The sequence below is a fragment of the Dromaius novaehollandiae genome, chromosome 10, assembly GCF_036370855.1.
Source record: "Dromaius novaehollandiae isolate bDroNov1 chromosome 10, bDroNov1.hap1, whole genome shotgun sequence".
Lineage (NCBI taxonomy): Eukaryota > Metazoa > Chordata > Aves > Casuariiformes > Dromaiidae > Dromaius > Dromaius novaehollandiae.
Window position 1 is genome coordinate 12030427 of NC_088107.1, and position 23940 is coordinate 12054366.

General features: G+C 39.5%; 1 protein-coding gene across 3 annotated transcripts; it reads right to left on the bottom strand.

Annotated features, from left to right (window-relative positions):
• GABPB1 (GA binding protein transcription factor subunit beta 1) lies at nucleotides 1-23931 on the bottom strand. Of its 3 annotated transcripts, none has more exons than XM_064517315.1 (9): nucleotides 23814-23931; nucleotides 16597-16704; nucleotides 15550-15717; nucleotides 14881-15075; nucleotides 13677-13788; nucleotides 13176-13289; nucleotides 8355-8540; nucleotides 6998-7113; nucleotides 1-1816 (listed from the first exon to the last, which is right to left on the bottom strand). In XM_064517315.1, the coding sequence occupies exons 1-9, from the start codon at nucleotides 23814-23816 to the stop codon at nucleotides 1664-1666; spliced, it is 1155 nt and encodes a 384-aa protein (XP_064373385.1). In that variant the 5' UTR covers nucleotides 23817-23931; the 3' UTR covers nucleotides 1-1663. The 3 variants fall into 3 exon arrangements, with proteins under 3 accessions (XP_064373385.1, XP_064373386.1, XP_025977042.2); XM_064517316.1 differs by lacking the exon at nucleotides 23814-23931 and adding an exon at nucleotides 23576-23706; XM_026121257.2 differs by lacking the exon at nucleotides 23814-23931 and adding an exon at nucleotides 17040-22920.
• Between the last annotated feature and the right edge of the window lie 9 nt (nucleotides 23932-23940).

The following is a 23940-nucleotide window of genomic DNA, read 5'->3' on the forward strand; positions in this document are numbered from 1 at the left end:
TATGTGGAAAAGATATTTAATTGTAAAATAGAAAAAGTAGGCCAGAGTACAGTTTTAAGGGTAATTCTTTTGTATACAGTATAGGTAAACTAGACTTTTTGCTTAAGTTTATATAAACAATTTCATAAAAGCAGTGAAACATGGAACAACAAAGCAAAGCACAAAGTTTTATCTTACAAAAAGGAATCTGCACAGTAGTTCAAAATTCAATGTAACACAGCACTGAACAATCTTAAGGCAGCTTAGTCTAAGCACAGGACTAGAAGCCAGGAACTCCTGAGATCTATTCCCAGGTGCACCACAGATCCATGTGGTCTCGGGCCAATCATTTAACACTCCCTGTGTTGCGCTTACACCAGTTATAAAATTGAGACAATAACACTCACTTACCTGCCTCAGGCAGCATAGCAATGGTTTGTTCTTTAAAAGATTTTACAATGCTCTGAAGATGTAACGTGCTATATAAATCCTAAGCATAACAGATCACTGCACAGACGCACACAAACACAGTATCACAGTGAAGAACGATGATGCTAGGTAAGAAGAGCATCACTACAACATAAAAAATTACTTGTCCAATTGCATAATTTAAATGCAAAAGTCTGTTTAGAAAAATGTATCACCGAAATAATTTCAAGACTATTGGGGAAAACAGATCAATAGGAATATTCTAAAAGAACTACTATTCGTGTTCCAGTGGAGACATTCTTTTATATTCATTACTGAACTTTAAAATATTTGTACATGAAAACTGTAAGACACGCAAAGTTTGTGAAGTTTCAATGCCTCCGCTGCCAAATTTTAAATTGTCTATATTATGTAAATTAAGATTTTTTTAATATTTTATTACAAATTACATTCTTCCAAGAAATATACCATTCACGATAAAACTGGCTGCTAGCTTACTTCAAATGACCTATAGGCTAAACATTTTTCTCATAATTTTTCTCATCTTTACTGAAAAATACCTATGCAAGATGTATGTGTAGAAATTATAAAAACATGCAGCATATGTACAAACTGAAAAGTTTAAAAAATATTAGCTTCATATACATGTAAATCTACTTGGATATATTTGAAATTAAATATAAAAATTTCACTGCCTAAAAAAAGAAAAAAAAAGAAAAAATGTTTTTCAGAGAATCTGAGACAACTACTTAAAGCTTTACAAAGATTTCCACCTGGAAATGTCTTATTCAGAGAAGTTTAAGTTGTTACCTTGTAGAAATAACTGTTAATTCATTTTGTCACATAATTCATTTTCAAGTTGTCAGCTTAAATCAGCAACATCACCCTTAAAACTGTTCTGTTTTTCAGAAATTAGATTCATACTAAAATCAAAAATTTCACAAAAACATTGGCTTCTTGTGTTTCTGGATCCCTTCAAAAAGATTTATCAACTCATTTTGAAACTGTAAAAAAAACAACTATTTACAGTATTTCATTTTAAATACTTTTCACAATTTCTAAATTCAGAGTTTTTATGTTACAAGAAATTCATCAGAGCTCATGGCTTAAGTCCAGTTATCAACTTGTAGCCTCTTCTCTATCACGTAATCCTGTGTCTGTACCTATATAGTGTACAGTTCAAGATTGTACTGCAGGTTTTTGACTTAAAGTAACAGGCTTTGCAGTATGTTCTTTTTTTTTTTTTTTTTTTTTATTAAACAGCTTCTTTATTAGTCTGGAGGCGGTTCATTGCCTCTAACTTCTGCCGATAAGCCTCTGCCTCTTGCTCTTTCTTTAGAAGTTGCTGACGATATTTTTGTGCTTCTCTGTTTGCCTCATCCAGCTGCTTCTGAAGAGTTTCTCTTTCCTATTAGAAACAGAATCAGCAATATTTTGTCAAATATGTATCAAATGCAAGCTAAAATGGCAAATACTTTTTCTACACGTACAGCTCAACTGTTTAGACATCATGTAGAAACTGTTCAGTTCTTACCTGGGCAAACCTAAATAAACACCACTGTGTAAATTAGACATGAATTATCACATCAGACAACTTCTCACAATAAGCCTTAAAGTGTAAGTATAGTAAATCTGATTTTTTTTAGCTGCAAAAACACCAAGCAAGTCTTCATGAAAAAATGGTGAAATACAAACGTAGAAGCATGGTGGTTAAATAGTAACATTAAAAAAAAACCCCAAAACCATTTCTCTAATGATTCCCTTGCCTTTAATACAAAATTTTAATCAACTTCCAACAGGACTGGCATCCAATCCAACAGGACTGTCACTGTATTTCTAATCAGATATTATTACCAAAAACTGTTACCTGACAGCGGTTCGCACTGGGAAGTGACAGTTGCTCATGCTAACTGAAAGATACACATACCTGATTTCTAAACGAGATGATCTGAAGAATATAATGCAATCCAGAGTCAAAATTACTTCCCCAAGAATGTGACATTTTTATGAATTAGTAAGTACTTGGTTAGGCAAGTCTTTTTAACTTAAAGGGAGTTACTTAAGGCTGCATCCTGCATACAAGTTGGTTAAGGATGGCTGTAAAATCGTTTCCAAGCAAAATAATATGGGAAATGCCATTTTCTATGCAGCTGCCCTAGGAACGAAGGAGAATGCATGTTTATCTCCAGTGACGTGCATACTGTCATCTTGTTTGATACTGCACTGAGCCTAATTGAAAAAACAATTTGCTTGGAAAATAGTTTTGTTTTGATCTTCAACCAAATACCTTTTCATTAAAGTAAGTGCATCATACTCTTATGAGTAAGGTAGTATTTGATTTCAAATTCTTTTTTTCTACTGTCGTTGTAAGTAGCCAGAGGAGGGAGGCTGTCAAGCATCAAGCTATCTCCCAGAAAACATAACTCTATCAAAAACTGAAACCCAGTGAGAATACACATTTTCACCTTATTTCCCTTCCCAGCAGTTCAATATGTCATTTCCAGTTCATATCTCAAATAGCTTGTAGAAGTTCCCCCTTCAGAACAGCATCCCTGTTCTTCACGTCTGATGCACTCGCACATTTTCATGACCAGAACCTGAATATACAAAACACTGCCTCCCTTCTACTTGCTACTGCTCTCAATACTTGTCACAGCCACATTTAGCAGTCACATGCTGTGCTGAATGTGTTGGAATACAATGACATGAGGGATCTAATCATTGCTAACAGCAGCATCTGTATAGCAAAAACAACAGGTGAAGGAGAGATGTTATTAACAGGTTTATAAAGCTATAAAAACAGAGGCATGTGTATAAATGGAACCTGATCTTACACATGGCTTTAATTTTTAACAATATTAATTATTAATATTAACGGATTTGTTTCATTTGCAGTATATGCTAATAAAAAGAGAGCTCATCTGATCTGGCTTGCTCATTTGAAAAGGCAGTTCAGCTACCGCCTCTGAAAATCTGGATTCTGCTTTATAAATGACTCACCCATGCAGTAGCTAGATCGACCAATGACAAATGCTGTGGCAAAATGAATGGTAGAGCCTACATTTCACAAAGGACCCCAAAAATACACCAAGAATGATGCTCTAGCACCAGCGCAGTGGACTTCCAAGACTGGCTCAATAACATCCAGTATAATTTTCCTCAGCTTATTAGAGGTGGGGGAAGGTTTCTGCAACTGTTGCTGTTGCACACTTTCCCTGGTGTCTGAAAAGCAAGTGTATTTTTATGAGTATGCATGGTAGGGTGAGCTCTTTCCCCCATCTTAGAGAACCCAGCCCTAGAGGAAAGGGTCACTAACCTCAGAAGCCTAAAGTCAACCCAAAACATAGTGCTATTTCAGTAAATTATCTGTGTAGCTTAAGGGGAGCCTACAAACATGGCTTACGTACAACAGCCCCGTGGAGTGTAAAGTTGAAGAAAGAGAGCTACAGACAGTTCTCGGGGAAGCAGTCAAGAGATTTGATTCTGCTGCATGATGAAAGCAAGCCTTCCCTCCTGAGCGCATGGCGCTCCAGGGTCTACTCAGCTAGGCATTCTCTAGTACAGGAACTTGTCACAAAAAAAACCCAACCAACCAAACAAAAAAGCCCCAAAAAACAGAAGCGTACTACTGGCAAGAAGTAAAGCTGCTCTGTCTACCAGGCTGCAGAAGAACGAGAAGCAGCAGCAGCAGCTCGTTGGCTGGTGGTTCTGAGCTACATGACACAAAGCAAGGCGCTACCACTATGAGGGAGCGTGTGCGTGCTGCAGATGCCTGGCGGTGGAGAGGCTCTCGGAGCAAATCTTTGAGCACTTCCTGTAGATGGGAGAATAGAGCTGTCTACCCGTAGTGCCGTACATTGGGTACGATGGCACATTAAGCAAGGGAAAGAAAGAAAGATCTCACCAGCAGAGACCTGAAGACAAAACTAGTATTTACCAGGCAGACTAGTAACTGAAAGCAAGTAGATTATTCCAAGAACTAATATTTGTAGTTTAGAGAAAGAGATGGTCTTAACGTAAACAGAGTGAGCTAAGTAACTGAGGCCAAACGCGCTGTCTAACTAGGCACTGGAAAGAAACCAGTTCTTCTGGAGAGGCAATATAGACCTACTGTACAGCGAAAATAGTTCTCCTCATTTTAGATGTCAAAGTTAGGGAACCTGTATCTGGGCTATTCGTTTCAGCAAATTTAGAAAGTGTTCTCAGTCTTTAGAACACAACTGAAAGTGTTCTAATTATCTAAAGTCATTTTGTACCCATCAATATAAAACCTTATCCACTTACAAAATAAGTTGGAGGATTCTGAGTGCTCTTACAGAATTTTCCAATTTAACAGAGAATTTTCTTCCACTACATTAAGTTTTCAACTGTCTATATGCTGAAGATAGGCACACCTATAATTAAATTACCCCAAATAAAGCATTATTTTTAATAATAAGAAAAGCAGGGATGTGAATTCACTACGATAATTCAGGATTATGAATTTCTGTTGAAGTCTAATGAAATGATTGTCCTGATCATATGTAATGCAGGTCATCTATCCAACATGCAATATGAGAAATACACAGTCAAATTCAAAAATGAAAATAAAAATCACTGTATGTTAATGAATTATGCATGAAAATGAGTAACAGAATATTTAACAGTCAATTTTTTTTTGCTGCCATGGTATGTTTTAATTAAATGTCAGAACACTTAATAAAACTGGTATTGCTCTTCAAAATGAACCAAAGTGTTTGAATATAATAGGCCCAAATGAAAAAGTCAAAAAAAAATTGCTACAGTTTTAATCCTTCAATCCTTTCACAGGAAAGTTCGCCACCTCACGTGAGCGGGAGTTCAACTTTATGTAAAGATTTTCAAAGTACAGTTAACTGTTTATAAATACACTATGAATTAAAAAATGACTGAAGAAATCAGTCTTCGCCCCAAATCAACTCTAATGAATTAAAAGAACGAATCACCAATGACTCAAAAAACCCCTAATCTTCAGCAATAGAGACCAGTAAAGGTTTCCTCACATTCAAAAAAATATTTCAGTAGGGAAGGGGTCCTATTCCCTCCAATTCAAGTATCTACAAACTTGTACTGTGATTAAGTTTAAAGTGAAATGACTTCCTGTGCACTTATTTAATGCCCCAGTCAACAAAGAGGTAGCACCATAGGCTCTGCACAGAGGCAGGGGTCTGTGTGTAAATTTTCAGTTGAACAGTCAGGGTCTAAGCCTTCAAAACCTGCACTTAAAAGATACAGATGAAATCTTTCATTTTAATCAACTATTTTCAGTATTTGTGAAATGTGTTTAAAATATATAAGTGAAGCTGGCAGTCTCTTTAAGAATTATTTGTACTGTTATATCAACTATCCGTATCTAGAAACAGGTCAATTTATTCCTTAACCAATCTGGATTTTGTTCCTTTGCAACAGAATTATTAAAATACTTAAGGAAACATAATTTCCTTTAAGAATAATTCAGGCAGATGTTTAAAAGTGTGAACAAAAGATTTGTTTTTATTGTAACAGTCATACATTTAAAAAAATGCAGCAAGAAAATTTCAACTGTCATGATAATCTGTAATGACCACAAGGCTGCAAAGGCCAAAGGTATTTGATGTGACAACTTAAGGACAGTGAGAGTCAGTGATGAAAGGTGATAATTATTATTAGACATGAATAAAGTATATCACATACTGTACAATAAATAGCATTCAATTAGGCACAAAATGTTATTCAGTAATATGAACAGAAGTTGGAGAATACAACCTTTGATAAATGAAATACCATGCAGCTAACAGAATGAGAACTGCCTAGTCAAGGCAGACAGCAACTTTCATAGACTTCTGACCATAACTAGTGAGCACAACTGAAAGTGACAGAAGAGGGAATGAGATGGTGGACCTTCTGTGGATTATTAAAAAAATTTTTAAAAATCTACAGTTTTAATTGAACAGCTATGTCTGTTTGTCATATATAAAAAGAAAACTTCTCTCAATATTGTTAGCTCTTTTGCACTACTATTTAAAAAACAGGATGGTGCAAAGAGATGTGTAGTAGTTCCTGCTAGAATTAAAAAAGGATGAAGACACAAATTGATAAAGACAAAATCTTACTGTTTCACATGTCCATTAACAGTTATCTAGATATCATGAATGGAAAGGAAACATTGCTGAAAATATGATCTTACAATCAGGACAAGCATGTGGTCATAGACAGATGAGGGGACAATACTCCCATTCACTGCTAGCGGAAAGAGTCAAGTTCAGTGATAATATATCAGTATCTAGTTTTAAAAACTAGCTAGTGATCTTAAAGGAAAACAAAAAAAAATTAAGTTATCAAATACTTAAACAATTGTCACTTTTATGTGCACAACCAGAGGATGAAACAAACGGCCCTCCTATCTTCTCTTTATAACAACTTTGTAAAAGATTAATTCCAGTAACAGGGGACACGGAACAAGTTATTGCATCAAACTCTTCATTCTGTGGCAACACAGAAACTTAACTCTAAAACAACACAAAAAAACCCAAAACGAAATATTCAGTTCTGAATACTCTGGTTAACACACATCACGTAATAGACGCCTTACTTCTATTTCTGCAGACTCCACACGATTTTCAACAATCTCAATGCACTGTCTCTTGACTGGTGGTTCTTCACTTATCACAGTTTCTTCAGCAATGTCTGTTGCTGGAACTGTTAATACTGAAAACATATTTGTAAATATAAATACACATACTTCAAACAGTATTTGCATCACACAAAATTCATATAATTAGATAATATTATAAACAGCAGTAAAATACAAAGACTTTCCCATATGAAAATGCAACTCTATAAAAGCACATTCTAAAACTGATGCAAGAAACACCTACTGAATGCTCTAGCTATCCACATGCTACTAAAGAACTTCAAAATTCTTTGTTCTTGAAGTCTGTAACAGTTAGCTGTCACTCTGGAGGATCATCACCATTTCTCACAGTGTAAACAGAGGCATGGAAGTGATTTGCACCAGAGTTACCAAACTCTCAATTCTGCAACTTAAGTACCAGACCATAATTTTTAATATTTGCTTAAGAAACATTATAAATATGAAACCGACTGACTTATTTTGATTAAGTAGAACACCTAAGTAATCTGAAAAGCCCATAGTTACTAACACTCCAGATACTACCTACGCACATTCATACTTCCTGATAATTAGTTGTGTTTGTTCAGACAAACAGCAGACCAAATCATCTCTCTCCAGTGCAAAACTCTTCAGGCTCCACACTGGGAATCCTGGTGAAGAAGCCAGGAAGAAACCATGTTCGCCTAAATAGCAGTTGCACAGCATCTTTGAAAGAAACCACCCCAAAAAACACATACATCCACATGAAATAACACTTATTACTGTAGCAGCTTCCATGACCTAACTATTTATGATCCAACAGGGATATTTATGTCACTCTGGCTCCTTTGAGTCTGCCACTGCTCCTCCAAAACCTCAGGCATGTAAGACTTGGAGCGGCTTCCTCCAGAACAAAGCCATGCAACCTGCACAGCTTGCTCTGTGCATGAGATTCCCAAATCCAGGCCTCACTTTTCTGCAATATTTCCAGTAAGACAACCACATAAGAATTGGAGAAGGCTTTTAATGTTTTATTCTATTTTATAGTTTTCATACCAAGTTGGCAAGAATCAAACTTATTGAAGGCAAAGCAGGTGGTCACGTCTCTCTTCAATGCCCCATTTCTCTTTCATAAGGTTTAGCAATTCTATTCCCTCTCCTAATGCAGAGACTCAGCTGACATGTGCTAACTGAACTGCAGTAGCTCTCACGTGTCCAAGCCCTTCACAGTTTACAAACTCAAAAAATGTATATCAGTAATTATGCAAAATTTATTTGCATTTTTTTTTAAACTAGAATAGCTCCTGAAGCTCACGCTGTACAAATTTCCACTCACCTTGCTGTCCATCTGGCATGGTCACAATGATTGGCTGCCCTATCCCGCTGGTTGGAATCGAATGGAGGTTACCAAGCTGAATGCCATCTGTAACTATAGTGATAACTTGCTGACCTCCGGAACTGACAACTTGCTGAATAGCACCATCCACCGATTCTGCAGTCACCACTTCTTCTGTAGCCACAACTATTAAGAGATGAGTAAAGGAATCAAGTCCATACACAAATTAAGCTTTATGATTTAAAATGCATATGGCTATGGCACAGGAAGGAGCTTCCACGACTTTTCAAATTTGATGTTTTTTTCTGAAATTAATGCATTACTACATGCTATACTGTTAATGGAAATCTTTCATCAGGCCTATATAAAGCATTAACATATATATGCAGTTCTGTCCTGGTTTACCTTGCTTGCTATAATAAATCTTTATTTAGCATTTTTCCTAATAGATATAGCCACTCAAAACTGAAGTCTGGGGTTCAGTGTTAACACGGCAGCAAGAATAAGAGTTATTTTAAGGATGCAAATTACTTTTGCATTGCACACAAACTGCACTAAGTTACACTGACAGGTGAATAAAAAATTAAATTGAAAACACTGACTTGAGAAGCATAGCTACTCCTTAATTAATGTTCTCATATCCACCACTTACAGAGCCTGGAAAGTTTCACAGTTTTATTAGTACATGTTAAGTGATACAGGTTTACAGGGATTTACTGAAGTAAGGATTTACATTATCTTAGAATGTCCTACAGTATGGAAAAAATTTAGTTTTAATGAAGTTATCAGAAAAAAAAAAATCACAAAGGACACCTTGGGAGGTAAAAACCAAGTAACACCAATGCAGTCAACTGTTCCCTTCTACCCTCTGCGGGGTGTACCTCAGGACCCAGCCCCCCATTTCTGTGCTTATCATAACGGTTCAAAACAATAATAGACTGAATGACCTCTAGAGAATCTTAAAGCTTTGTTTGTACTGCACGGGTACTTCAAACATCACCACCACAACTTTAGCCACTCATTATACAAAGTATGAAACAGGACTAAAGGAAAAGTTTTGAAGAGTTGAGCTTTTTTTTTTTTTTTTTTTTTTTTTTTTAACTATATAGCATAAAAGGAGAAAGGTAAAACTAAAAAAGTAAAATAAAATAGAGTATGTATATAACCTTAGAGGTAGAAGTAAAAATAATAAAAAGCCAGCTCAGCTAAGTACTTCAAATTCATGATTCCGTAACGAATACCTGGCAGCAAACTCACAGTTCTGCTACATTACATCTACAGATGAAGTTAAGGGAAAGACTACACCCAGAACTACATGACACATAGCTTACACTACAATTGGGGTCTCTCACCACCATCCTTATTTTTAAAGCAACAAAATACTGAGACAAAAAGCAAGATCACCAGCAGCACAATGAAAGAATTTCAAGCACACTAACTCTGTTTTTTATTTTCAATTTGTCGGGGCAAAAGCAATTTGCCAGGGCCTTTGATTTAAATAATAGACATTAGAGGGCTTTCTATCTACAGAGATGAAACTAAAAAATGCTATAGACTGTTCTGATGTTTGAGATGAGAGAAGGCAGAAACAACTCTGGAGCTTTCATCTTTTCAGCTAATATAACACACACACATCACTCTGTCATTCAAATGGCTGCAGTCATTGCCTTCTGAAGATTTTTATGTTCAGAGATTACTGTCCTATAGCACTTCTTAAATAATCACAAAGTGTTCATTCAGTAAACCAAACAGTAATTCATACATGAATAAGAGATATTGTATTGAACTTGAAATTTTGAAATGGAAGTTATGGGATTGTTTTTCTCTTTTGTATAGACTAAGTATAGTCCTTATTCTTTCCTTGCTCTCTTTCTAAACATTTTTAATCACTAATTGCCACACTATCTCACATGCTGAAGGTAAGCTGAAGTTAATTAACATACACAGTGAGACATGAGCCTCATTCCAACATAAGCACACCAAATACCACACTCCAAATACACATCTTTAATGAGGTATTTCTCGAAACGCTCTTCCCAGCCCCCACAGAAGTCCGTATGTACATAACATAACACCAATCTCCTCCCATGCCCTGCACTAGAATAACAATGGAAACAAGCAACCTTCTTTCTTCAGTTTTGTAAAATTGATGCATTTTTAATTACCAGCTGTGAAGAACTAGCAGGAAGAGACCAGGGTAAAGCTAACTTGGAATAAGGAGAAAAAAATAGAGAGAAACAACATTAGAGGAAAAAAAAAGAAAAAAGCTCTTCCCCCAAGTTTATGCACTGTTAAATACAGGACGCTAAATTAAAGGTAAGAGCCAAAAATGGAATTCTCATGACAGTTTTTGAGCATATTTATAATTGAAGCTTTCACGTGATGTGCACAGACGAGAAGGGGTGAGGGCTTTGGTTTGTTTTGGGTTTGCTTTTTTTTGCTTGAATGCACAGGTGATGAAAAGCTTCTTCTGTCTCCTTTATGGTTTATTAACCATTAAAGGAGTAAGGTCGCAGGAAACTGTTTGCAGGCAAGATGCTGCAAGACTGCTCACATGTCTGCATAAAAATTAAAGTAGAAGAACTGACATACACAGGTGGGTTAGATACGACGTGCTGCATTACTGAAGGCAGGAAGCTACTGCATTAAGGCTTTTAAGCTTAGTCTTTCCTCTCTGTCTTCCCCTGCCTCCTCTCTAATAATTTTTATCTTCACCAGTTTACTGACATGTAACATAGGTTGCACTGCACCACTGCAAGGATGGGCCCATGAAACGCGAGAACACTCGGTTAGTTACCAAAGCCTATTACTACCAAGGCCTGGATGCATTCTAACACGGGGTGATCCTGTGCAAACTCTTCTCCAGTTTGATCTCTCCTGCAACTAGATCTCTAAGTTTCATTCAAATATATTAACTGATTGAAAATTTCATCAGCTTTTCCATAATGAAAGGCACTGAATTTTGGGTTTGAATCATCCTCTTTCACTTGCAATATTTAAGGTTCATAAAAGAGTATAGCTGTATTTAGATGGTGTTTTAAAAATGAAAAATCTGGATTAAGCAGAAACCCTGCAGAAGGACTTGAAAGTGCTTAGAGATGAAAAGTCATATATATCTGCTGTTGGGGTGTAGCCCTCATGCCAGCAAGCCTGGGAGAATAGATTTCCCCTATATTTCCAATGAAAACTATGTCCTTAAGAATGCTGCCTACTGCAGAGCTGAATTCTAAGCATCAAAGACTTTGGTCAGCTGAAGTATCTCAGTTCTGTAGAATCACACTGACCACTACCAATAACAAAAATATAAACAAACCTGCAAGTATTTCTTCAGAAACAGGTGTTCAAAAAAATTCAGGTTGTCATAACCATCATACATCCCTGAGCTACAAAGGGTGGTCACTCTCTGTGGTGATCTCCAGTCACTGGCTTGAAGGTTAGGCTCACCTTGATATGTATCACACCACTAACCAGTGCTAACAGTCCCAAGCCAACTTGGAAATCAAGCTATAGCACTGCATGCCAGTATAATAAACACTATAAATACTAAATAAACTATCAGCTCTAGCAGCTCAGCAACTGGGCAATTTTATCAGCAGATTCATGTAGCCAGAGAACATTCCTGAGCCACTTGAAGGGACCACACTTCATCTGAGCTGTCATTTCGAAAAGGTAGGCACCTGAATACAGGTCTGGCATACATATCCAGGACAGAAATGAAAGAAAACTAAAGAAAGAAATCCCACCCTTCTCCTGATTACGCAGGGCAGGCTCTCTCCTTAATCCTTCCATGATATCCCACATAATTCTCCTATCTCTTCCCTGCCTCCTCCCAACTACCTAGGAAAGTAGCAGGCTCACAAATCTTTTCTGCAGAAAATATATCCTCCCATCTCCAAGGTAAGAAAAGTGAGGGTCACTTTAAATTTGAGATAACAAACTTCTACGTGAAAGCTGAAAACAGACAGAAGATCACGTTTTGCCTTCTTACTTTACACATAAAGAAAATCCACAGATCCTAAGGTTATATCAACAAGGGGGTAAAGAAAAAAGCAACCTGGCCTACCATAAAACTACAGTAGCTACATACGTATCATACAGCCTGAAAAAACTGGGGCGTAACCTATGCAAAACAGCACTGGCCAAGATGATGTGCATGGAAAAAGCAGGAAATATTTCTCAGATTTCTTTAGAAACTCAGGTCTTCACCAATACACCTGTTGGGATTTTCAGAATGACCACAGTTTTTATTTTTAAGTACATCACATAGTCTACTTCAGAGAAAAAAGCTAGGGATTTGTGCCCTACCTGCCATGATCACTATACCCTGTTAAAAATGCAGGTAGAGTGCCTTGAGGTTGAAAAGACCACCATAGGCATTTTAATGGGTAATCTGCACACTAAGGTCACCAATGTTCTTCTGTCTACTGGGTGAAAAGTTAACAAAACTGCTGACAAAAATATATGGAAACAACATTAAGGGTCATTTCCCATAATTTAAGAGAAAATACTGTTCAAAGGAAAGATTTTCCCACCAAATGCAACTAGGCTGTATGTAAATACATTAAGATGCTTTCAGAAAGATGAACGTTCACTCACATTAGGCCTGTAAATACCAGCTGTAGCCAGAAATCTTATTAAGAAATAACTGTACAGATGAATCTGCCAGCCTTTCAGGTAAAAGGAAAGGGACACCTGGTTTTGTTCACATTGAAAAGAAGACTGTCATTTCATTTTTGTATGAACAGTACCTCAAAAAAAGCTGTACTTCAGTGTACTTTATTCTAGTTCATTAAATGAGATTAAATTACTTAGATTTCTTACCTGGTGTTTCTGAAGAATTAGACAGTGGGGCTGATGCTTCCGCTAAAGCTGCTAACGTGGCTAATACTGACGTTGATGAATTTCCAAACTGTACAGCAGACACTCCTGTCTCATCTATTAGGAGGGAAAAAAATTAGCTGATAAGTTTAACAATTCATGAAATCTCTTTCTATATTATTACTGTACCGAAATTTCTAACACGCTAGAATAACATTCTCAATAACATTGTTAAATCAAAGTGCTATTCTGAAGACAAATTTGCTAAGCAAATACAACTTCCGATAATTTATCTCCAGGTACATTGTTATTTTAAGTACTGCAACATTTATAACACATAAGAAACACTGATGAGGAATAAAGTAACTACTCTATTCTTACCATTGTTTTCCTCAAGCCTTTTCATTATATGGTGAAAATCAATTCAAGCGTAAAATCCCAGTATCTATCCTATATGCATCTAAATACCTGTTTCATTTGATGTATTTGCAGAAGATACTAAACCTGTTAGGTTCACCACCCCTCCAGGTCCGATGATAAACTGTGGTGTCGCTGCATGTATTGTCACAGTGTCCGGACTCTCTGGATTTGTATTGATTTGGTTCTGCATGGCAATCTAGACAATGTAATAATGTAACGTAATAATATCATTCAAATGTAATAATACCATTCCAATTGTAGAGGAAGTTATTTAGCAGAACTAGAATTTTTGCACATTCCACTCAGAGAGGCTCTTCTCCCTAGTTATAGTCATGCAATACACACACTGCATCACGCCTTCTGCTTTGCATAAATACATGAGAAACATCTTTTGTCTGAAACCTAGAGACAAGAAGTCTGCTGAAGTGAAAGAGAAAATAAAAACAGACTGCTACACCTCCTCCTTATTTGCTGTACACAAAGAGGACCATCTAATCATACAACCTTTTTATAGATACAAAAGCTTAAGTATCTAAAATAAAGGCCTGAATAACCAAGACAACTGTGATAGCTATATGCCATGAAAACCGGCTCTGACAGCTTGGGAGCTGCCACAGATTGTACATGACTTCAATCATCTTTCTGTCCTTCTTCCGATATTAACCACTTTTATTTACTATATCCTTTTTTGCAATGAAGAGGAGGCTAAAGGGACAGACTAGAACAACAGATTTATACAGTGGCATAATGGCATTCTCTATTTTGTTTTCTGTTCTTTTCTTAATAACACTTAACACTTAATGTGCCATTGTGAACACTGAGCTGACGTTTTCATGGAAGTATCTATCATAATCCTAACTCCAATGACTTCTCCAACGGTTCAATCTCACTTTTTCTAACCTGGGAGAAACGGCCATCTCTTCTCTTCTGCTGCCCGGTTCCATCCGGTAATTTAACATCCATATATGAAGCTGATCTAACACTTCGGTATTGTCAGAACATACTGTCAGAAGGGGTACTTAAGTTTTATACTCTGCCTGCAAAGACCCCAGCTAGTTCTGTGTACTACAATATTCAAATTTACAAAAACAAAGGATATTCAACCCTCAGCTTTGCAGATATTGGAAATACTCTTCAGCCACCTTCCTGTGCAACTAATTTCCGCACCACAAACTGTACTGGAGTCTAGCATTACTAATCAATATATGGTCTCACAGTTGCTATATTAAAAGCTTGCATAAACAAGCACCCTCTTTTAAATTTCCTAAGCATCACAAATCAAAATTACCTGTAATATTTCTGCAAGATCTTCATTTCCATTGTCTATTGCAATGTCTAATGCGGTTTTACAAAATTTACTCTGAGCATGGACATCTGCTCCATACTTTATTAAGAGTTCTACCACTTCTTGGTGATTATGTTCAGTAGCCCAGTGAAGTGCAGTCATCTTCAGCATGTCCTTCGCATTGACATCAGCACCATGCTGCAAACAAGATCATCGCATAAACTATGTCATTATAAGGATCTGAACTGAATAATGCTGCTCATGGAATGAAGCCCAAAACTGCCTCTTTTTCCAGTACTAATGTCCTGTTATCCTACATTTACTAATTTGTTAGAAGTACTTCAACGTAAGTACTACATAAATTATTTATTGCAAAGATTTGAAGAATTCCTACCCAAAAAATGTCTGGGTTCTAAAAACTGTTACTCATAGAGTGTCAAATTGGGAGAAGTCTTATTTTGAATTAGCAATAAGTAATTCACCTGAAATCATGATGATTTTAATTAATACTAAAATAAATAACCAAAATGGGAAACACAGCACCCAATATAAATATAGTATAAATATTCTAATCATTCTGATGCTGGTTTAATGAGTAAAATAAATTTGCACCTATTCAATAATAAACCATTGCGATATCCCAGCTTCACACTCTGTTTCAAGAATTTTTACCTTAAGTAAGACTTCTACTATGCTGGCATGGCCTTCTGATGCTGCCATATGTAATGGAGTTCTGTCCACTTTGGTTCTGGCATCCCGACTCACACCTGCTCGCAGCAACACTTCTGTTGTTGAGTAGTGTCCATACTGTGCTGCTAGATGAAGCGGAGATGTTCCCAGCTGTAATGTAAGGTAAAAAGTGGACTTTTAACAGATGTCAGTAAAAAGTAATTTTTTTTTTTTAATTATTCTGCAGCTACCAAATTCAGGTGCCAGGCTACCACTTTAAAATCATTTTCCCTTGCAGTCTCAAGGAAAGAAACTGTCAGGGCTTTTACAGAATATGAAGACGAAAAAAAAAAGTTTAAATTCTTTCCAGTCATCACAACACACTAAAAACAGCTCACTGGCAGCAACTTACATCTTTAAGGTGTGATATATTTCAAGGGGAACAACCTCATTTTTAGTGTTGCTCAACAGACCACACTAAAGTTGAAAGGTACCTCTGGAAGTCATCTAGTCCAATCTCCTGTGCAGAGCAGAGCCAACTTGAAAGTTTGGTCACTAAGTAGATTAAGGCCCTTAAGGCCTTGTAAATACCCTCAAATTTTAGTTACCTGACTTAGTCTCTCTACACAATCTACGCAGAGCACAGGCACCCCCAAAAACAACTCAGAGCATCTATATCAGGGAAACCTCAATTACACATACTAGGTAGTTGAGATTGCTCTCTAAATTCAGACCTCTTCCTAAAGAAAACACATGAATACAGTAAGTAGGAGGATGATTGCTGCTTTTTCCAATTAACCATTCCAGTGTTCACCTTAATAGCCATCAGAAGGAACTCATTCATAGTTTGTTACTACAACTAGAAGGAGGTCAGATGATAATGAAGAAGCAGACTTAATTTGATATTAGGTAAAAGACGATATGACAGCAGAATTCCAAAAAGAAAGTCTCAAGGCTAGTAATATAAATGCTTAATTGTAATAATCCAGTTTAGTTTTCCAGGTGAGAAGAATAACAGAATTTACCAAACATCACAAAAATTGTCCTTACCCAATCTGTGGTAAAAGGCGCTCCATTTGCCATCAAAATGCGAACTTCATCATCTTGACCTGCTCGGGCAGCTTCTAAAAGTTTCTTTCCCAAATCTACTAGTGACATCTAGTCGAGGAAATAAAGATACATAAAGGGAAAAATAGTTAATATCTAATATGTTATGTACACAAATGCTGCTGTCTTTCTTTTAAAATGACTATTTCATATATTGAAAAGTTCAAAAAAGTTAAGATGGTGTTTTATCTATAACATGTTTTCTTGACTGCAATAAGCAGCTTGATTTTAGAATTACTTTCGTCAGTCAGACAAAACTAACATTGGGATGAAGATTTCAGTGTTACAACGCTGTAACCACAGCAACCACAAAGTTATACCACTCTAAAGTTAACCTGAACTGGATGCACATTTCTCAAAATAGGAAGTGGTTTAGCAGCTCTCACCTGACACTGCAACCTCCCGCAGGTTTGTCCAGCTTTCAGACGGGACTAAGTCATGGCTGTCATGTCCCCTGTCACATGTCCAAAGGCACTGCACTCATTTATCCAAAACGAATTTAAGATGTACCACAATGTAAACGTGTATATGGCTACGAAACACAATGAATTTCTGCCATCTTCTCTATCACTTGATTCTGTCTATCCTAAAATATCATTTCTGTATTCTAGCTACAAAATGAAGCAATAGGCATACATTATTTTTCTATCGGCATCAGATGCACAAACTACAATATCTGCTTGAAAACAAACATTAACACCTGCATTGACTGTCTGCAATTACTGAAAAACCACAAAGTGCAAAGTTTGTAAATTGAGACAGTACTGCGATATTAGCTAAAAAGCTTTACCTCATCTTTGGGTAATTTCCCTTTTTTCAAAATACAACACAACACTGAGTGAAAAGTCCTGTATGATACACAGCATGTAAAACTATACATAAACAAATGGCACCTATCTGTTACTGTTGCACCAAGGATTCCTTGGTATAACATCTTTTTGAACCCACTCTATTGCTATTAAATATGTTCAGTAATCAGAAAATCTAGCATTAAAACACAGTTTATGCCAATCTATACCATTAACTTTTTAGTCCTATATCCATGTTTTCAACTACTGGGATGCTCAGAACAGAATTACTTCCATTAATTTACTTTCCTGTCGCAGAAGCAAGAAAGTTCAGCCTGTATTACTAGTAACAACAGCTGCAAGGGTACGCAACCTGTTTCCTATGCAAAGTTAGAGTAAGTCTGTTCAAAAAGAAATCCCATTAGGATTATTTTTTTTTACTTTTTTTTTTAACCTGTATTTCTATTGCAAAAACAAATGTATTTAGAAAGTTCTCTGTACCTGGCTCAACTGGCAAAACCTGTGTGGTATGTTGCTCAATAAGCTGAAAGCTATTGATTTTGGAAGAAACTAGAAAGCAGGAAAGGGGAAATACTGCAAATGCAGAGCTCCAACATGGTTCAGTAGAGCTGCAAACTGGGGCAGGTTACCTCTCTGCCTACAGAGCAGCCTGCTGGCATCAACATCACCTTTATCGAGATAATACTCCATTTATGTCCATCCTTCTAGGTCATATTTGTCTCACAGCCAGAAAAGGGGAGAGCAGCAGGACGGTGGCAGGCAGGACAAATACCGACAATTGGAAAAGGAAGGAAAAAAAGGAACATACATAGCCAGATGCAGAGGAAGGGACATCGGTCAACTCATGAAAATAAAGATCAGGAGAAACAGGAATAAGAGAAAAATTCACTATCGCTGGTAAAGGGAGAGATTATGGGCAATGGTATAAAATGATAATAGAGTACAGTGCTCCTTTATATTGTACCATGGCGGGGGGTAGGCTTAAAAAAAAAAGGCGCGCGCGAGCACACACACCCCAATTAATTTTCCTTGTATTTATTTTATTTCTTAAACATCAATAGAGAAGAATAACCAGTAAAGTTTCCTTTATGAATCACGGAATGGAAGAAAAAAAAAAACACAGAACAACTGAGGCTGGAAGGGACCTTCTGAGGCCTTAGAGTTCAACCTCCCGCTCAGAGCAGGTCCAACAAGCTCCGACTGCGCGGGGCCCTGTCCCGTTGAACTCTGGATGTCTCTGCGGATGAGTATTGCCCCCCTCTTCAGCCCCTGCTCCTCCTCATCGGAGGAACTGCCTTCTGCAGGTGTCTTTCTCCATTAACCAAGATGACAACCTCAACAATAAGCTTATACTTGATGTCCAAAATGGGTGAATTAAATTACAGTGTTCACATTTAACAACTAGACCTATTTTTTTTATCCCATTGACCATGTCTATGCTAGTAAATAACGTGCTAAATCGTTATCAAAACCCTATAAAGCAAATAACAAAAACTCAATTAAGGTGGCCAGCAGAATAGAAGTCTCACTCCCAGGAGATGTTTGGGACTGATTTCAGCCTGAGACTGACGGCGATTCACAATCTCTCTGAGCCACCAGCACCAAACACCTGCTAATGTGACACTACATTTTGCATCTTGTTGCAAAACTAAATAATAGCATTGCACTGTACTCGATAAAAAACATTCCAGTCAAGGAATAAGAGGGACACGGAAGATCACATATAACACTACCTTCACTACCACATATAGTTTACAGTAGCTAACACTCTCTTGGTTGGTCTAAAGTGGGGTTTTTGGCGTATGTCTGTGTGTGTGTGGGGGGGGGTTTAGATAGACAAAACATTGCATGAATTTACGTATTTTTCACAATGTAGAATTTTAACTTCAGTTAAAACAAATTTATGTTAGAAAAATGTAAGTTTTAGTTCTCATATAGTGCTTGGGGCCATCTAGTGGAAGAGAGTTTAAAAAATAACAAAGTTACATTGTTCGATTCAAAAATAAAACTACATTATATGTCAATACTACACCGCAAGAGTAACTGATTCAGTAACAGGCTCAGGCACATTTAGCCCCTTTCAACCAACAACCGGTAGCGCTCACGGAGCTTCTCCAGACTGGCCAACCCAAAGCGGACCTCCAGCTGGGGACGACTCCAAGGACCAGCACCATGAGGTCAGGAAACCCCTGAGTAACAATATGCCCCACGTTTCCCCCCATACTCTTCCACTACTAGTATCAGGACACATCAAGAACGGTTTTGCAGAGGTTTGCAGGTTTTGCGTTGCCCTTTCCGCCAGAAAAAAATTCTTCCGCCGCCCCCTTGAGATCCTTCTGTGACATTGCAGCAGCACAGTGATATTAGCAGAAGCAAAGATCTATATATAGCACAATAAAATATACTTAAAATTGAATTGTGACTTCCACTTCAAAGCAGCACTGTAAGTTAAGCACCTCTGCTACTCCCTGTAGTGCCACAAATGAACTCTGCTCAAGTGTGTAAAAGGGTACTCCTCAATAACTGTCATTTCCATCAAGCTCGGGTAGCGTGACAGCTGGGTAATGCTTTGTAAGAGCCTTCTTTCAGACAATAAAAACATCAGCGGCTCTGAAATAAAGTCTTGGGACTATTATAGTTACTCTATGGCAACCTGAGTATGTTTTCAAACTTCTGAGAGCTTCTATACAACTATAGGACCAGAGAGTTTTGTCTACACCAGGTTAATAGGTGAGAGCTTCCCTGGTGGGTTTGAACTTCTTCGCAGTAACTCCCTCCCGAGCTGTGAGATTTTCATCATTTCAATGCATTCTGCACAGTACTATCATCTAGAGGCCAATGAACTGGTAATTAAAATTCCTATCAAATTATTACTGTTATTTTACTTCTGTTCAGTAGGAAATCAGGCTGCTTTTTATAGCCATCTTAAATTTAAGTTTCTGAACACCCTCTGAAACTCTAAACATCATGCTGTCACCAAAAAGGTAAAACGGCACTCAAGCAGGGCTTAGGTAGAACTGAGGGTGTGTGCGTGAACCGGGCTTTGCGGGGAGGGAGAGGAGCTGAAAAACCAGCAGCTCGGGAAGCCTGGGGTCCCACACCACAGCCTAGAGACAGCAGAGTCTGCGGTCCAAAGGAAGATTTAGTTTGGCTTAAAATTTTGCAGCACCTTTCAGATTGGTGTCCTGCCAAAAGGATACCGGGCCAGGCCTTTACTCCCCTTCTACCGCTGCAGCAGTGAACATCAGTTAGTCAAAATCAGCAGGCACAAAACAAATAGTTGCTGCAGAACATCTAACAGGGAGCTCTCGCCGCTGCCAGCGCCCCTCCGCCAGCGCCCGCTCCTACGACAGGCGTGCGCCCGCCAGAACAGCAGGCGCTGCAGCAGCGCGACTTACGGCAGGTGAACTCCGGCAATATACACCCTACCCACGGGAGGGATTTGCAGTCATTTCTAAAAAAACAGCACACACAAAGTTCCCCCTACCAAAGTGTAAGTGGCAGAACTGTACTTTGAAGGCTCTCCCGCCTCTCATCTCTCATGCCTGCGTCCCCAAAAAGGGGAAGTAGGAATGTCCTTCTGTGAATGTCCTTTTCTTTCCACCATTTCAAAAATCAACCTGCTTTCCCAGACCTGGGAAGAACTGATCTTCAGAAATGCTGTCACCCTACTGATTTCAACATCGCACAGCATCTCTAACAATTTAGAATAGTAATTTCTAATTAGATTTTATATACCCATCCATACAAAGCTCAAAAAAAATTTAAGGAAAGAGCATAAATGTTATAAACTGTTTACATCTTTAATCAAGCACTCAGTTTTGATCATTATTAGAATTGAAATAATGGTATCAACTTGTTCTGCTATTTTTACAACCTGATACAACAATGTGATGCTCAGAACAGTAACTCCTCCAAAACAATTTTCATTTCAATTAGAATTTTGTAACCTTTCAAGGAACTGAAAGGTCTGCAATAAACATAATCTTATTTCCATATCCTAATATATCTTAACAAGTTCAGCATGTTTTTACCATACATAATGTCATCTAAAAGTGTAGTTATAATGACTCACATGGAATAAACTCAGTAAATAGCTCTTGTATTGCTTCTTTATGGAATCATACCCCTCCAAATGTATTTAAACAATGATTCCACATTTTAACTCAAATCTTAATATAAATATCACAGGCATATAGTATGGATGTGTATAGTATGGATAGCACGCTATGATAATGGAAATTGTATTAGTGAGTGTATTAACAACAATCAGTTTTAATTCCAGGGCTTTCGGCTTTCCTCTACAATTGTGCTGTGTTCGTAACTAAATTTCTTCCGGTTTGTTTAAACAGAAACATCACCTTCACATTGGACTATTCATCAAAAAAAAAATCCTTATCTGAGAAAGCAGATCAGAAAAGTAAACACACTGATGCATAGAGATTAAGATATTTAAGCCTGTATTTACGTAGTTTTGTCCTCCAATTAGGTTCATACATTAATTTAGATTAGTATCAATCATCAACTCCATTAAATAACGGAGAAAAGCCTTGTCCTTAAAAAGAAAAGCACAATTTGACTATTATCTGCAACAAAACTATTCTTCCAAAGAGTATTATTATGCAACAAAGGTGAACGGCTCCACTGGCACCAACCAAGATTTGTCATCGCCGGTTGGCACCGTAAACGAGCTACAAAGCTTTCACAGATACACTTGGCACCAGACACCAAAAAGCTTACATTACGGCAGGTACAGTGATTGACAGGGAGAATCTAATGGTATTTTGTGTAGCCTTTGAACTGTACTACAGCTTTGCAATGTGTCAGGCATACATTTCTTAATTGAAATTACACAATATTCTCCAAAAAAAATCTCTTTAATTAGAGCAACTGTTTTATAATGAGGAACCTTGACAGTTTCTGTCTTGCATAAAGGCCTAAAAGCTAGAAAACAAGGTGTTTTCAGAAACAGCACAGCTGTATTACTAGAGTGACTGACAAGGTGCACTGGCATCGGCTGAGGAACACGTTGGGTCTTTTGAAGAACAGTAACATCAGAAGTGGCTCGGGAACAAGAACCCAGCATATTCTCATCATTAGCTCCTGCCACGTACATCCTTAACCCGATTCACCCAGCCGACTGCTTTGGTATCCTTACGAGTGTTTCTGTGTGCACATACGCTGCATCCAAACTGCTTTTAGTCTAATACTTCAAAGATATTTAATAATTAAAAAAAACATTAAGCTGAAGGCTCCACGGAGCGCCTCTGCGTGCAACCAACCATCAGCACGGTTAATTCCGATTCGCACCATTTGCCGCCAAGTAAAAGCCGCCTCAGCGAAGAGGCTCTAGGCCCGGCACACGACTGCTTTACGCTAAGAGCCCCCAGCGCAGGAGACCCGCTACAGGGGCCGCGGCAAGGTGCTGCGAGCCGGAGCCGCGGCACCGCGAGCCGCTCTGGGCACCGGCGGGCGGGCGCAGCCCGCTACACGTGCGCGTCGCCCCGCGGGCCCCGCCGCCAGCGCGCAGCAGCCGCGCGGCCCAAACGCGCAGCGGGGCCGCCCCCGCGGCCCCCCCACGAACCCCCGCTCCCCGGGGCACCCCCGGGATCGCCCCCCGCCCGCGCCCGCCCCGCACGAGGCCCGGGCCCGCCGAGGAAGGCGGGGGCCGCGCCGGGCGCCGCTCGGCCCCTCCGCGCCGGCCGGGCCGCGGGGCAGCGCGGCCCCGAGGCGGCCCCGCGGCGCCCCGCGCGGCCCCCGCGCCCGGCGGCGCCCCCCGCCCCACAGGCCGCGGCCGGCGCCCCGCGGCGGCGCCGAGGCGGGCGGCGCGGCCCAGGCCGGCGGCGGCGCGGCCGGCGCCCCCCGCGCGGCGGGGTCCCCGGAAGGCCGGCCAGCGCGCCCGCTCTCCCCGACAGGAAATCCTGGCTGGGCTGGGCGCTGCGGAGGGAGCCGCGGCGCCGGGTTCCGGGGGAAGTGGAATTATTTTTTACCAGCGAAGAGATCAACTTCCACATCCGGTAACAGGGCCCTATACAAAGGCGCAGACTGACCTGGAAAAGCTTGGCCGGCCCGGGGGGGTGGGGGAGAGACGGGGCGCGGGGATGGGGCCTTACCGTGCTGCCGGCCCGGCCGCCGCCGCCCGCGACAACAACCAGGGGCGCCGGAGGCCGCCGCTCATCGGCGCCCAAAAGCCCCACACAAAAGTCCCCGCTGCGCCTGGCGGAGGGACACGGCGGACGGAGGGGAGGGGCGCGCCGCGCCGCGCGCTGCCCCGCCGCCAGCGGGCCCGGGCTCCTCGGGGCCGCGCGGGGCCGCCGCGCCGGCGGCGCTTGGCGGGGCGCCGGCACTTACCATGGGGCGCAGGTATTATCTTATTACACAAATATCCCCGACAAAAGGGGCTCGGCGGAGGGATACGGCCTCGGCGCCGCCTGCCGCGCATGCGCGGCGGCGCGGGGAGAGGCGGGGGAAGCGGGGA

Coding starts and splice junctions, on each gene's coding strand:
- GABPB1 (XM_064517315.1), bottom strand. Junction 15,076..15,549: donor TAGTAGAAGTCTTACTTAAG/GTAAAAATTCTT, acceptor TCTTGTTTGCAG/CATGGTGCTGATGTCAATGC. Junction 8,541..13,175: donor TAATTCTTCAGAAACACCAG/GTAAGAAATCTA, acceptor ATCTCTTAATAG/TTGTGGCTACAGAAGAAGTG.